At 36.0% G+C, this 15449-nt stretch overlaps 1 protein-coding gene across 1 annotated transcript in view; it reads left to right on the top strand.

Moving 5' to 3' along the window:
• The window catches only part of LOC115307424, a 95050-nt gene extending 90185 nt beyond the window's left edge, over positions 1 to 4865 (top strand). Inside the window, exons 6-7 of the mRNA XM_029959464.1 lie at positions 308 to 475; positions 4806 to 4865. Coding sequence (XP_029815324.1) covers positions 308 to 475; positions 4806 to 4850 — 213 coding nt within the window. The 3' untranslated portion in view covers positions 4851 to 4865. The remainder of the gene's footprint in view (positions 1 to 307; positions 476 to 4805) is intronic.
• Positions 4866 to 15449: the final 10584 nt, after the last annotated feature.

Genomic DNA, 15449 nt, shown 5'->3' with positions numbered 1-15449 from the left:
TGGTGTACCAGTTTTCTTTCTGCAATATATGGAGTGGTGAAATGTTTGTATTTGTGCAAGTGTAAGAAGAGGGTGAGAAAGGGAGAATTTTTCTTCTACCCTTTTAGAAAAGTGTTCATACTCAGTGATGCTGTTCATACTCATGTTGATATATTTATTTTTTTTTAGTAGTGGTTTCACTCTTAGTGCTGAAAATGCAGGAAATTCAAAGCTAGCTGCTGTTTTTTGGAAGTAGGATTTGTTGTTTCAAACAAGAAACATTTTTATTTTTTGTGGAAAATGACACCCTCTCTTGCATCTATTGTAGGTTGATTATATGGAAGAAAGCGAGGCATATTTTCAGCGTCAAGCATCTCACAGGCAGTCTCGAAGAAGGTTTAGGAAAATCAACCAGAAAGGGGAACGACAAACAATTATTGATACTGTTGACCCTTATCCTGTGGGGAAGCCACCTCTACCTAGAGGTTACCATACGGTAAGCTATCTGTATTTATTGTTCACAAAAGAACAGAAACATGAAAATTACTGAAAATAACACAATCAAAATGGCTAAACTTGCTGGTATCTTTAAAGTGTGCTTCTGTAGGGAGCTTTCCCCTTAAAATGATGTGAGTTTGGCTCCATCAGTAATGAACATGTGTGCAGCTTGCATCTTAGAGGTGAACGTGTGTTTCTGACTGTGAATGTCATGTATTGTTTTTTCCAGTCATTATGGGAAACTGTGAAAGCAATTCTGTTCTCATTTCCTTTTTCTCTTAAGTTACAGTAGCATTAGTTTAATGTACTATGTTAAAAGGTCAGTTAGTGAAGCACTCATTGTATATGATAACAGGTGTTGCCTGAAAAGGGCTGTGCTGCATTGCAGTACACCAAATTCTTTGATTAGATCTCTCATTTCTTTTTGGTATCCAGAATTACATGTTAAATTTAAATTAACTTATGCTGGTGTCAACCCTTTATACTTGGGTTTTAGTGAGCTACAGAGTTGGCCTGTCATCAAAGAAATAATTTGGTCATTTTACTTGATTGCTTTTTTTTGAGGGGGGAAATCTGTACATGTTGAAAGTTTCCAGACTTTCTTTTGAGATGAAAATAAACTAATAATTAAAACTTATTCTATAAAATTTTTTATATGGGTTTTAAACTGAGAAAAGCTCTATTAGATTAATATGTTTGCTTGGTATTGATTTCAACTGTGAGGAAAATACTGGAAAAGCTGTTTGTCTTTGGCTATTATTTATTTCTTTAAGGCTCTAAATCTGCTAGAACCGTAAAGGCATGGGCATAAATAAATTTGTGCATATTTAATCTCATTAAGTTCATTGGGCTGAATTTTTCACAATGTAACCATATACATATAAATTTGTAGCATTAGAGCTTTAGTTTTTAAATACTTCAGTTTTTAAAATACTGTCTTTGATACAGGGCAGTTGTAGGCGTTTTCAATTTTTCCTTCATCCTTATTCCTTGACTTGTTTGCCAGTTCACTGTATATTCAATGTGTGTCTGTAAGCGTGTAGATGTTTGATTACATCTGCTAATTATACAGGCTTTTCTTCATGAGTTGAATAATTACATTTTATACCAACAATTTGGTTTTGTTTATACAACAGCTTTTAATGGTTTAATTTTCAGTGCAGTTTTAATTGCCTCCAAATTTAATATGGATTAAGCCAGTTCATTTGGTTTGAAGATAAAACATTTTACTGACCTGTTTTTGCAAAAAAAAAAATAAATAATTGTGGTATTATACTTTATAGGAGTTACAGGAAGAATTGCTTTTGTCCATATTATTTAGATGTGTACATTGTGCTTAGCAAGCAGTTGTAGTGTGATCTGTACCTACTTCTAGAAGGGCAATGTTTAGATTACACAGTGCCATTTGCATTCACAGGAGCTTGCCTGTTGTATAAATTTCACTTTAGGTACGCCTGATGAGTTTTTGTAAGCTTAACTGGTACTAAGAGCAAAAGTCCATCATGTGCCGTTCTATTGTGCAAGTTCATAATGGCTTCGTGTATGTGTTTGGAAATTCATTGCGAGCAAGATTTCATGTTGAGTTGGAAGAGATTGCCAAATAAACTCTAAAATTTTCAGCAGTTACAGTCAAATGTTGCTTTTCAAAGTGTTATATGATGCATATGACCGAGCTTATTATTTTTTTTCAAAGCAAATTGAGTCAAATAAACTCAAATGAGTTTTAAAATGTAGTCAAGACTCTTCACACTGGTCCATTTCCTCCTATTTTTACAGTATTTGGTGATCTTGCAGACGTTATTCTCTCATTCACTTCTACTAGCAATGTTATTTCTGTTGTTTTATCCATACATTTACAGGCTACATTGTTTTTTCTCCATTCCTATTTTATGTCCCTTGACCTTGTTTTTTTTTTTGGTCTTAATTTCTTGAAAAATTGACTGAGAAAAGCAGGATTTTTTTCGAAACACATAGTAATTTGAAACATAGCACATATCCTGTGGACTTATTGCCTATACATTCTTTCACCAACATCTGTCAGGGTGTCATCTTTGTTACTACTTCTTAATTTTGGATAAATAAAGAAAGAAATATTTAAAAAAAAACAGAGGTTCAGATATTGTAGTAAATAATGTGTTAAAGTCAAATTGAAAGAGGCTTAATATGATGCATTTGTTTTCAGGTTTGCTCTTCCATGTGAGTGTGTTCTAGTTTAGGTGTTATGTACATAAGATTCAAAGTAATAAAGCCATTTTGATAGCATCCTCAAAGTCTTCACAATGTATAATTTTCCTATATTTTGTTTTACCCTAAATCCATAGTTAGCATGTGGAATTATTATTTTTATTGTTGATAAATTATTATACTTTATTTGCAGTAATCTCTGAATGCTTTTCTTCAGAAATTTCAAACAGTATTTTCTGAAGAAAGTTTTCTATATCTTCATGAAAAGATAGAGCAAAATGTAGATCTTAAATGCAGATGCATGGCTGTGCTTTCCAAGAATTAAAAATGAAATGCAGTGCTCTCAGTTGTGGCATGGCTTTCTGCAATAGAAACAACTTGTGGAGGATGGTGGACCCTCTTTAACAGAATTTTAACATTATCTTCATAGTGGTGGAATGTACTATGGCATGTCTGATAATGTTCATCTTTTCCTTTCCTCCTATATGGCATTCATTTCATTTTGGCTCACAGGAATGCACTAAACCTCAGGTATTGTAACTTACTGTGTATGGTCCACTAACAATTTACTTGTGGGTTTGCAGTGTGGTATCATAATACTGATGCTACATTATGACTAAAATTGCCTCATAGCCTTTGCTTTGTTAGTTCAGCAATCTCACTATCATATAAAAATACAAATGTAAACACGAAATTTACTGACAGCACAATGTCTCTTGCCCAGCTTGATCGACCTTCCTTGCTTTGATGTCCTGTGATTTGTAGGAAATGAGAAGTATAAGCAAAGAGTATATATAAAATATTTAGTGTTTGAGAGACATTTTACTTAAGTATCTCTTTCATGACACAGAGGACTTAAAAAATTGGCCCCCATAACACTTTAGTATGTCAGTAGAGGGAAATGGAGTGTGACAAGATGAGCACTAAAGAAGCAACAAAAAGGATTTGTCATGGTTTTTCTTGCTTGTCTTCCATTCTGATGTGTACTGACTCAGTAAGAAGAGGCTGGATTTTGTAGACTCCTAGCAAAGTATGCATAAATGGCTATTATTTGTAAGACGGCCTTGCCAAGCTAGGGAGAAGAATGTGCCTGAATAAATCAAGCATCTTGGAATGGTACCAAACCAAACAAAATACAGAAACTTTTCCTGATATCAGACCTCAAGTACACTCAAAGTAATATGAAGATCTGAGTGGCATCTTTTAAACTTAACTGGCATTTGCAGTTGCCTTTGTCAATGCCAAAGTGAATAAATAGTGAGCATCCATTAAACACAATGTTTGATAAGAATGTGTCTTGTCAAACTGTTAAATGTCCTCACTGTTATGCTTGAGAAATCTCTTGTGATAGAGCTGAAAGCAAATTAAAACTACTTTTTAGCTTAAAAATTCTCCCTTTCCTCAAACATTGCTTTGGTCAATTCTTCTGCTATTTTGTCAGGAAACGTGTTTAATTTAAAAGGTCCTCCTGTGTCACATTGTCAAATTCCTTTATCTAAAACACTTAAGAGGGTTCAAATTTCAATGTTTCCAGTATCATAGATGAGTGATTTCTAGGCTGAAATTTGCTCTTTCTTCAATATGTATATTGAAGAAACATGTATATTGAAACATCAGTGCTCCCCAGTTTTTCAGTGGCACGATCTGAAGTAACCTATGGTTAGTGAAATACTGTGTTTAGGAGTGATATTGTACTACGTAGATTATGATAGGCATTTGAAATACTTCATAGTGTTTTAATAACTTACTGTAATGTTTGAAGGATCATTTGAAGTGAAATCTGATGTTGAATATCATATTTAGGCATGTTACTTTTGGAACAAGCATTGCTGATTTCTAGGGTAAGGAAAATAGAAACTTCATAGTATATGGAAATAAAAATGTGTTTTATCAGCCTGATAAAATTGCATCCTTTTTACCACCTTTTGTAGTTGGTAAAATTTATCAGTTCTTTTTCAGGAAAGAAAAAAATACTGACAAGTTTGAGTTGCTCTCATTTGAATCTAGAAAATTTTTCCTTGTGCTTCTCAAGTGTGAGAAATTGTCTTTAACTAGATTAGTATTAACACCTCCTTACTTAATAGTAGAAATTGGATTTTAATTTCTGAGTGTGGATTTTATTTCTGTGTGTATCTTTACTTCAGGCTACTTCATTTTTTCGTACAAAGCCCTTGTTTAAAGCAACTTAACTGAATCGAGTGTGGACCCATTCTCCTGAGGACCTACATGGCTTTTTTTCTGCCTTTAGACTGTTTGTTGTTTGTTTTGTTTTGATTTTAAAACTTTAAAATTAAATAGTCATCTTAGGAGTGAATTTAAAAAAGGACAGATTTCCTTGTAATATCTTACTGCCAGTAAACTTTGTGGCTGCTTCGGTACATCTGTGAAAAATTAGTCATGCTCGGTCTGAGTGTTGCTAAGCTGCTTATTCTGTATATAATGCATGACATACTCAGTGTAAATAATACAAGTTCATAAAGGAAAAATAACTTTGTCCAAAATAAGATGCTGTTCTTCAGTGGTATAGAGTAGTAATTTGTAACTCCCTGGTTTGTGATAGTCTATGTCTGTCTAAACTTGGTATGTAAACTGTGATGTGGGCTTTAGTCTGTACTGTAGCCTTTACTTTGCTAAAGGCAAAGTATCAAAGCTTACTGGTGTATAGTTAAAGATATGCAGGTAGACCTACAAGTATAATGCTGAAGCACCTGCAGCGAGCGCTGAACAGTAGGACTATGTGTGGTGTTTTACTCTGTGATAGTCTATCTAGATTTGAATTAGTTAACAGGCTTATGAAATTTGCTACTAGTGCATTCTCAACCAGGCTTGCTAAAGCCAGCTGCTGAAATCCCTGCAAAAGGGATCTCTGCCTTTAGTAGCCTTTCTTATCCCATTCAGCTTGAGATTCACGTGAGGTGACAATCCGTTTATCCGGTGTCGGAAAGAAAAGAGTGGTAGGCATGGAGCCATCAATAACCCTGGCTTCCACTCCAGTTACAAGGATGTAACAATTTTATCCTCATGCACTGTTTTGAGACAGCTGTCGTGAGATGAGTTTAGGGCAGACAAGTCTTCCTTCTGGATTTTATTTGAAGGAGTTGACTGAAAATGTAAATGAGAAGAGGTCTGGAAATGAAACCATGTCTAATGTTACTGAGTCAAGTCTTGTCTGCAGCCATGACTCCCTGAAAAAATAAGTGTAAGGGTTTTCCTAGCTTTTTTTTTTGATGTGTGTTATTTTAAAAAAATATTAGAGCCTGCTCATTTAGTAGCAAATTGCAGAAAACTTCCTGCCCCTATCTTCTTTTAAAATTAATAGTGCAAAGCATTGACAAAGTAACCTTTTTTCCTGATACCATTTGCATTCCTATTGTCTGCCAAGAGTCTAAAGTTCCTGGGTTGAAAATTTATGTTCAGATTGTTCTATGAAACAAATTTACCTTTTCCTTTGTCTACAGAATTACATTACAAAGCTACTGTGTATCATGTCACATTTAGGAAGGATTTAAAAACTCATGAATTTTAAGTTTTTCTGCCTGAATTTGATGCAAAACTGTGTTTCCCTTTCTTCACTGTGTCTGGCTGCTGAAGTCATGTGGAAGTTTCCAAAATGACAAGCAGTGTTTTTTGGTGGTTAACATAGTAGATGAGAATTCAAAAAAGCTGATTCAATTTTACCCCTTGGTTACAGATGTCCAGTATAATTTGGGATGAGGCTTAATGTTAAAAAATAGCCTAATACCATTGCTTCTCTGCATGGGTTTTTTATGTTGCATGTTGTAATACATACTGCTGGATGTCTTTCCATGGTCCACACTACCTATGATCATGAAATACCTTGTATGTGCTTGCTTCTCAAGAGTATGGTCTTTGCAGTAGTTTGATATAGTGTCTTCTTGTTCAGGCATTATAAATTGATAATAAGTTCAATAGTACATTGATGCCAATGTAATAGTGTACTTAGTCATATTTATTACATGTAGAATTTCAGTTGTTTTAGTTTGAATCAGTAGGAACAGTTGTCAGATACCCAGTCACAAGAAATCAGTTTAAAGGAACACTGTCAGTCTTTTAAGCCTCTAAATAGCTGCAGCTTTTAATGTTCCTCATGATTTTTGAGGTCATCTAGAACTTTCATTCTAATACAAGATCACTTAATAAAACAAAAAGCAAAGAACAGACTCAGTCATGAGTATTCACATTAACAAGAAGAAGAGCTTTCTTTTAGTAAAAAAAAATCAAACCACATCTAAGAAAATTATTTGATAGGGCAGTGAACAAGAAGGTGTGGACACATTGAAAGCTTGACTTTGTAAAAAGGTATAAAGGATATGGAAAGGTTGGAGGGAAAAACAATTTTCTAAGCATCCTTGACCTTGGAAGTATTACATTTACCAAGTCTGTTTACAAAGGCAAAAAAATGCACAGAGAAACAAACTACTGAGGTCAGGTACGCTTGGTCGTCAGAAATGTTTGGAGCACAGGATATTTGAAGGTTTTGGCTTTAGAGGCTCATATGAGTTATGGCAACTGAATCAATTTAAATAGATTCAATTTTTGAACTTGCTGGTAACTGAGTTTCCTCAAGATAGAGGAAGAATGTGAAGAGCAAGGAGGAAGGAAGTTGAGTAGATTCTGCTGTGTGCCTTATGCAAAATGAAAGCAAAAAGGTTACCTGACTTAAATAGAAATCAAACTGAACTCATTCTGTTCTTTGTTATAAAACAAATTAATTTAAGTAATGTCAAGAGAAAAATGGTAATTCAAAACATAATTGTATGCATACCTAAATTTGCAGTGTACTGCTGATGGGAAGTAGCATGGTATGCAAAGGTGTTTTAAACATGTTAGCATCATTAAAGTGTGCTTGTTTGCTCAAACAAATTTGTCTCTATTAGTAACAAAATAGTATAAAATAATTTATTTAATATTTCTAATGTTTATTGTGAAAATAAAATATACTGTATTGATTGTTCCATTAATGAAAGAAAGGGCCTAGTTCTTAACATTGCCAAGTGCAAGTGTCCTTTTACCAGACAGATATTTGTTTAGTTGCTTTTCATCTACAAAATTCAGTGTGCAATTTCAAAAACACACAAATTATTCTGCGATGGTGATAATCTACTCCTGATTTGGAGTGAAGTCAATGTGTACATCATACTAGGAAGTAATACAAAATTACTGTATTTGTAGTATTTGAACACATCTAGTACCATTAATTCCTGAAGTGTGTGACTGTGTTATATATGTAGGTGTATTTTGAAGTGAGACACTACAAAAATTGTGGGGTAATTTTATCTGAAATGTGAAATGTCTGAGATGATTTGGATGGTTCCCATTAACCATTTTTTTGTATGGAAGTTGGATGTTTCTTTATGGGAACATCCACTGGTAATGCTATAAGGGCAATAAGTAATTCCCATCCCTGTGTTCTGTGTCTTGTGGCAAAGCACAACTTTTTTAGCTGCACAGCTTCCTTCCTTCATCCATGCTCTAAGGGACTATTACTGTTTCAAATTATATGTTAAGTTGTGTATTATTGTTAATAGATGAGCAATGCTATAGTTTTATTTTGTGTAGCACCTGAAGCAAAACAAAATTGTTAGTTCATCATCCTTCTAGTAATGACTACTGGCAAGCTAATGCAAAATTAATGACATGCAGTGTGTTATTTACTCAACTTGCAGCTTCTATCAGAGTTGTCTATTTTTATATATTACATCATCCTTGCTGCAGAACTCTTAGATCCATTGGGATTTACTGTTCTTCCATTCCCTTTGGAAGGGCTCACATTGATGTCATAACTGGATTTGTAATTGTAATTAGATTTGAAAACTCAGAGAAACATTGAAGCTATGCAGTATTTTCTGCAACTGAAGTGTCAGTAATATTTCTTTCTTTTTTTTAGACACATTAATGACACTAGGTCCTATTTACAGCTTGTAGAGTTGCCAGTACTTTATGACCACACACACGTGAAATTTTGGTTAATAATAGCATAGGTTTCCCAGAGTAGCATGCTTTTATTGCTGTTACTGACTTTATATTATATAAAAGGTTATTTGTCTGAGATGTAGATTATAAAATTAAATATGAGGTTTGTTGTCAAAGCAGAAAGTTGTTCATGCAGCACAAAAATTGATTTTTCATAGCTTTTCTAAACTGATCATTGCATAATGTAACTAAATACAATTGTTGATTTTTCCTCCACTTAAACTTGATTAGAGCTGAGGAAAGTTATAAAAACTAACATATATGTGTGTTCTTAAATATTTTTAAAAGGAATATTCTCCTTAGGATAAGGTTGTTCAGGTAGGAACAATGTCTGCATATAAAGTACATATGGGGAAATGGGATCTACCTATGCATTATATTTGTAGAATACCAAATACAGATCCTTTCAAGTCTGGTATTTTTATACAGACAAACTATCATGAGTGATAGTCCTAATGTGGATATTTGCCCACTAAAGGATGGAAAGAAGCTGTCAAGCAATTTCTTTTCCCAAGCATCTGAGCCACTGCTATGTGAGCTGAGCTTTACATAGTGATTTCAAGATAAAATTATTAGTATTAGGTGTCAGTCTTTCCAGAAAAGGTTCTGTTTCTGAGTACTTTTAATAATGCCTTGTATTTGACTTGACTAATTTCAAATTATCAGTTTGCTGAGTGACTTTCAAAGCTCTAAAAAGCTAAAAAATTTAGTAGTTAAAATATCCTGAGCAACTAACAAAGTATGTGTAGAATTGAAACATGGGAAAAATAAAATGTCCAAGTTTCAATAAGGCCAGTGGCATCCTGGCTTGTATCAGAAATAGTGTTACCAGCAGGACCAGGGCAGTGATCATCCCCCTGTACTGGGCACTGGTGAGGCCACACCTCAAATTCTGTGTTCTGTTTTGTGTCTCTCGCTAAAAAGAGGACATTGAGGTGCTGGAGCACATCCAGTGTGTGATGTGTAAACCCTTTTTTACTGAATTGGGTAGATGTGTGTATTACAGTGCCCTGGCTACATCCTGCTGAGTGTAAATGCTATTATCCATGCTTACATCTTTTGTTAGGTGACAGTTCAGTTCAGGAGAACTAACAAGTCCTAAGTAAAGCAGAGTACACACAAGGTTTTGTGTGTAAGTTCTTTACCTCTCCTTCACCTTTTTTTGTTTGTTTGTTTGTTTTTGTTGTTGTCGGGGAGTTTTTTGTTGTTTTTTTTTGTTTTGTATGATGAAAAAAAACTTCTCTTGTTTTATGTTAAGTGTAGTTAAAGTCTTAGTATTCTGTTGTGTGAGTAATGGTGTCGTGGTTTGAGACCCCCAAAAATCCAATTTCTGAGTCCAAGCCCCCCCCTCCCACAACTCACTCCAGTGTGAGGGGGTTTTCCAGACACAACACAAGACTCACTATGGGGGAAAGGGAATTATATTACAATTATTACACAAAAAAATATTATAATACATTTATATACATAATCCTAACTATCTCTCCTATGATAAAGCAATTTTTACATTGGATCAAATCTCCTCTCCCTCCAAGAAAAGCCCAGAAGGGAAGAAGGAAAGATCCTTTCCACTTTCAGGGCAGCAGTGTCTCTCCTCTCCAATGCAAAAGTCGTAGCTGGAGTTGTAGCTGGATCTCTCTCTCCATTAATCACAAAGGGGTCTCCTCTCACCCCTCTCAGCCTTTTGACTGCAAGCGAAGGTCTCTCTCCCCCGTGGACTGTGATAACCGGGACAAGGGTTCACTTCACCACGTCATATCATGAAGTGCAGGATTCTTCGTGACAGTCCCTTCCTCAGGGGATTTAAGCTCCCCCTGAGTCAGAACGTTTAGGGCAGCTTTCAGTTCAGTCCTTGCCCTGAGTGTTCTATCAGAGCTCCTCTGCTCTGTCTCGAAACTGCCAGCGTGGCAGCAGCGGGAGCGCGGAACAAGGCCACTTCCCCCGCATTCCGTCCAGACGTCCTGGTCCAGCTTCCAGGGTGTCTTGAGCTTCTCAGCTCCTCTCTCTGGTGCTGCTGCATTGCAAGACTCCCCTCAAGTAGGAGTCCAACCCCTCCCCCTAGGAGGAGTCTCAAAGGGGTTTTGATTCTTACCCCAAAACTGTCTCTGTTGAGCTTTCTTTCTCTCTCTCTCTCTCTCCATCAGACATCTCTGTGTCTCTGCTTAGCTGCATACCATCTTTGCTCCTTGTTTCTTATCTTCTTGGCCTTCTGCCACAGCTCTCCATTCACTGCTGCTCCACCACTGCTTTCAGTATTTCTGGCTGTCCACTCACAGCAAGGAAACTTCCCCCAGCTCTTAGTTACAGAGCTCAGTCCAGTTTAACACTGTTTCCGAGTTTCTGCAACCCCAGTCAGGGGGCTGGGGGGCCGTGGCCCCCAGCGGGACTCCTAGGCCCCTCTCTCTCTCCTCATGGCTTCAGAACATGGCTACTTCTCCTCCAACTACATCATCATCCTTCTTTTCCGACCTGGTGTGATATGTTTAAATTTTGCAGGGGCGCTGATTGGGTCAACATCAAGACACCACCGCCTCGGGGGTTACCATTTTTTTAACTCCAGGGGGAAAACCATTTTTTTTCCCCACCACAAATGAGTATTGGGAGCTGGACTTTGGGTTTGAGTGGTTAGTCTTAATTCTGAATTTTCAGACAGTAAAGTTTTGACATGTATTTGGAACAGCTGGCAGGTGTTACATGTACTGTTGATGTGGCTGACATAAAAACTACCCAGTTGTGCTCTCACTCTGTTTTGAATTATTTTATGTGTGTGTGCATATGCTAAAATGTAAAATATTTTGCTTTTCCTTCCTTTCACTTCTAAATTACGTTCTCTATATTACTCTTGACCACTGTAATTTGATGAATGTAAAGGCCTGCAGCTAACTAATTTTAAAGTCTTCAAATGATCTGTGGTGCACAAAAGACCATCTTAATAGTAAGCATTCTGACACCAATCTTGGAATATAAAACAGTGTAGAACCAAATTGTCAGGGAGAGTCAATCTGGTAGGTGCACTTCTATCTATTTTTATTTAGCACTTCTGTATCTAGGTAACTGATCTTGTAATTGCAAGGAAAAAGTGTAAAACATTTGCAAAATGGAATGTCCCATCAGGTGGTGGTAGTTGGCTTCCTGATTGATTTGGGAAGAGGAGAGAGAAAGGCATTTCTTAGAACTTTATGTTAGGTTCTCTTTATTTTAAGGATATAATATCATGGTTTGACTTTTTTTCCTATATAAAAGCAAATTGGCTCATTTTGCTTGATAATTATTTTTAAAATAAAGGGCAACTGAAATTACATGGGGTTTGTTACTTATAAAAGTGAAAAGTCTGGATAAATTATTTCTGTACAGTTACCAGAGGCCCTACACAAAGCTTTCAGGATACGTTAGTGTATTGTGCATTACACAAGAGAGGATATGCAGGGGCACGAGAAGAGAGTTCTCCCAAAAGAAAATGATCTTTCGCTGGTAAACTGTCTTCAGTGTTGATTTTAATTGGAAACCCCTGGAGTAGGCTCTTTGGAGAGTCTCCTTGCATACAACTGTGACTGGAGACAAAAGCACAAGTTATTTCCTTCCAACAGATAATTGAAGTGAATGAAAATTTTCTGTAACAACTACCAGCCCTTTCGAAATTAAACTTCCTCATAACACGAGAGATAAATAATAAGTTGCTCTAGGGGATGTCCAAGTAAACATTAAAGCAGATGGCAGAAAGGACTTAACAACAGATAAGGTATAAAAAAGACACATAATGTCCACCATTATGTGGGGCACTGAGAAACCTATGGTGGCTTTCTGCTGGTCCCATCTATGTCTGCACCTTGAACACAGTGATGAGAATTTCAGATTCTCCCTTAAAGCTTCTAAGTGAGTTCAGGGATAACTCTTAGAAACCATATCATGTTAGCTTAGAACAGAAATATTGCCCCTCCACTAACACTGAAGTCATCCAATGAATAAACAACAAAACCCAACAGAAGACCAGCTAGCATTTATAGAAGATTGAAAAAGATGTTTGTTTTTAATTCATTAATATTTCACATTGAAACATTAAATAATTATTTCCCTGCCTGGGCTGGTCTCAGGTATGTTCAGTTCTGTACCAGAACTATCATCCTTGTGATTCAAACATGTCAGCATATTTCAGGAACAGTGGTTTCAGTGGTGGTACTAATGACCATAACAATGTAGAATTTGTATGGTTGATTAACCTCAGAAAAGTCCCTGAGTTTTATTCTTACATTTTAACAGTGCAGTAGTAGGACACACATGAAAGAGGTATACGTTTATCCAGCTTCCATGAAGTTTTCCTACACTATTACACAGCAAAGAATGTGAAATCTTAGGGTTGCCTCACATGAGTGAAGAACTTGTGTCCCTGGATTCCTGCTGTGGAATTGGTATGGGCACAATGATATGTGAGGTTTTTTGTGGGCAATTTTTCTGTTTGTTTTTCCTCCAAGATAGTTGGCTGATTTGTATCTCAGTAGTAAACCTTGTCCCCAGCAGGTATGGATGACAAAGTGTTGTTTGGATGTGATAAAGAGAACTTGCTTGTCCTGAATGCCTGATATCATGATTCTTGACCTTACAAATGTGTTTGCTTTTTTGTTTTCTTGTGTTTTTTTCACAGTTTAAAAACAGAAAGCACTTCTGCATGTTCTCCAATTTAATTAACACACACATTAAATCTTGTCCTTACACCAAAGTGAGAAGATTTTGTGAGTGTTGGGAAAAACTTCCATCTATCCTCACAGAATGCATTTTTTCCACTGCTGAAGTACTGAAACTATTAAGACAATGAAACTAATCTGTGACCATTCTGCAAATTGAAATAATGAATACCTCAAATTTCAATGTCTAATTTTTAACATTTAATAATGATAATTTATAGTTTTAAAACCATGTTAATATGCATTAAACTTTGTGTAAGTAAAAATGCTTTGCTTTGTGTAAAAACCATATCACATAAAATGACTTCACAAACATACATATTATATATGATTTTGATCTAGGCTGTAAAATATGCTATGCAAGACCTTATAAGTGTTGCAGGAACACTTATACAGTTATCTTTCTTTTTTCGTTTTTTCTTCCTAAAAACATTGTTAGATTTAAAGCATAAATAAATATGGAGTCCAGAGAAGAGTTTGTGCTCTGGTACTGTGATGAGCCTTTGCTCAAGTCAGTTTTGTAAGCTAATTTAGATATTCTGGAAATGAGACATCTTGTCACATTTGGGATGAGTATCTATCAGTTATAGGTTTTCTTCATGTCTGTTTCAACATAATTGTCGTACATAGGAGAATTCAATGGCAACTATTTTAGATGAATGCTACAACTTCCTCCCAGTTTAAGATGGATGGCATGCAAACAGTTTGCTGTACTGAAAGCAGAGCTAGGCACAGAAGGTGACAGATGAGTCTGCTGTCAAAGGGATGATTGGCAGTCTATGGCACATTCACCCAGCTGAGGCACCAGCCTGACTGCTCTGGGCTTGTCATTATTTTAAAGATCGGGATTATAGATTCATCTACAGCAGCAGCAGCTCGACAGAAGAGCATTTGTTCAAATGGTCTGTAACATTAGTAAATGTGTTACCAAAGCAGCACACACTACTGCATTGTAACTGTTGCTTTGGTGTTGCCTGTTGTGCAGTGAACATCGCTAGAATGATGTTAATGCCGCAGCTTTATGAATGAAGAAAATAACTTGGTGAATACTATTACTTTATCTGGGTGTTTTGGCCAAAGTGGTGTTTTAGTACCTTGGAGAACATATTTAGTAATTTTCTTTTATTCAACAGTTTTATTTAAAGTTCTCAAAGTTCTTGAGAAAATACCGATAGGACAGGTGTGCCTAGACCATCCCATGTCTGCATTATGCTGATAAATATGAACTTGCTTGCATGAAATTGGGTCATGTGGGCAGAAATTTAAACTGTTGGCAGTAAATTTGTCTGAATACATTAGAATAAGACTTATATATTGTACGGGGCATTTAAATGTATCATGGCATTTTGAATGAATTATTATTCTGGGTTTTTAGTGGTTTCAGTTGGTGTTTCTAAATCTGATGGGAGCATGAGATTGCTAAATAACAATCTCTCTCATAAGGTTGATGGGAGGGAGAGAACATCAGGATTATAAAATTCAGAACATGCCCCTGGGAGCTTAACAGTTTTGTGTCTAATAGCCTTGAGCTTAAATTTAAGTTTTAAACTTCCACTTCTTTCCAAGTGAGGAGGGTGGGGGAAAGAGAAGATAGTTCTACCTTATTTTCCTAAAATTATGTACTCCATTCTTGCACTCTTCAATTTAGCTGTCTGTTAGTCCACCTACACAGCTGTGTAATATCTGTGTAATTGTCCCTTCACTGTAAGTGTTTTTTCTAGCTACTGGAGTCATGGACTGGCAGTAAATTTGGTGACCTTAGAGTGCACTGTTGGTGTTTGCCCAAGTTTTTTAACATGAAGGAAATGATACTTTACATTGTGTTTAAGGGGAAGGGGAAAATGTGCTGATAATTACTGGTTTTGAGGTACTTCAGGAAAAGAATGGAGGATGGTTTCTGTGTATGTAATCTGTATTAAAAATTAAGTACTCCTGTAAATAGTTGTGAGTTAAGATGACTGCCCGAAACTGAAGAATTGAGGTAATCTGTTATTGCAGCATTTGTCATTAACCTAAAAAGGTTTAATACTCCAAGCATTGTTGACACTGTTTAGGAGAATAATATCCATTTGAGATTATGTCCCAGGATGTAAAATATTTGAGAGCCATTACAGT

The sequence above is a fragment of the Manacus vitellinus genome, unplaced genomic scaffold (assembly GCF_001715985.3).
Source record: "Manacus vitellinus isolate BGI_N305 unplaced genomic scaffold, ASM171598v3 scaffold_0_pilon, whole genome shotgun sequence".
Classification (NCBI taxonomy): domain Eukaryota; kingdom Metazoa; phylum Chordata; class Aves; order Passeriformes; family Pipridae; genus Manacus; species Manacus vitellinus.
The sequence above is the reverse complement of the archived record's forward strand: the minus strand, read 5'-3'. Positions and strand labels throughout refer to the sequence as shown.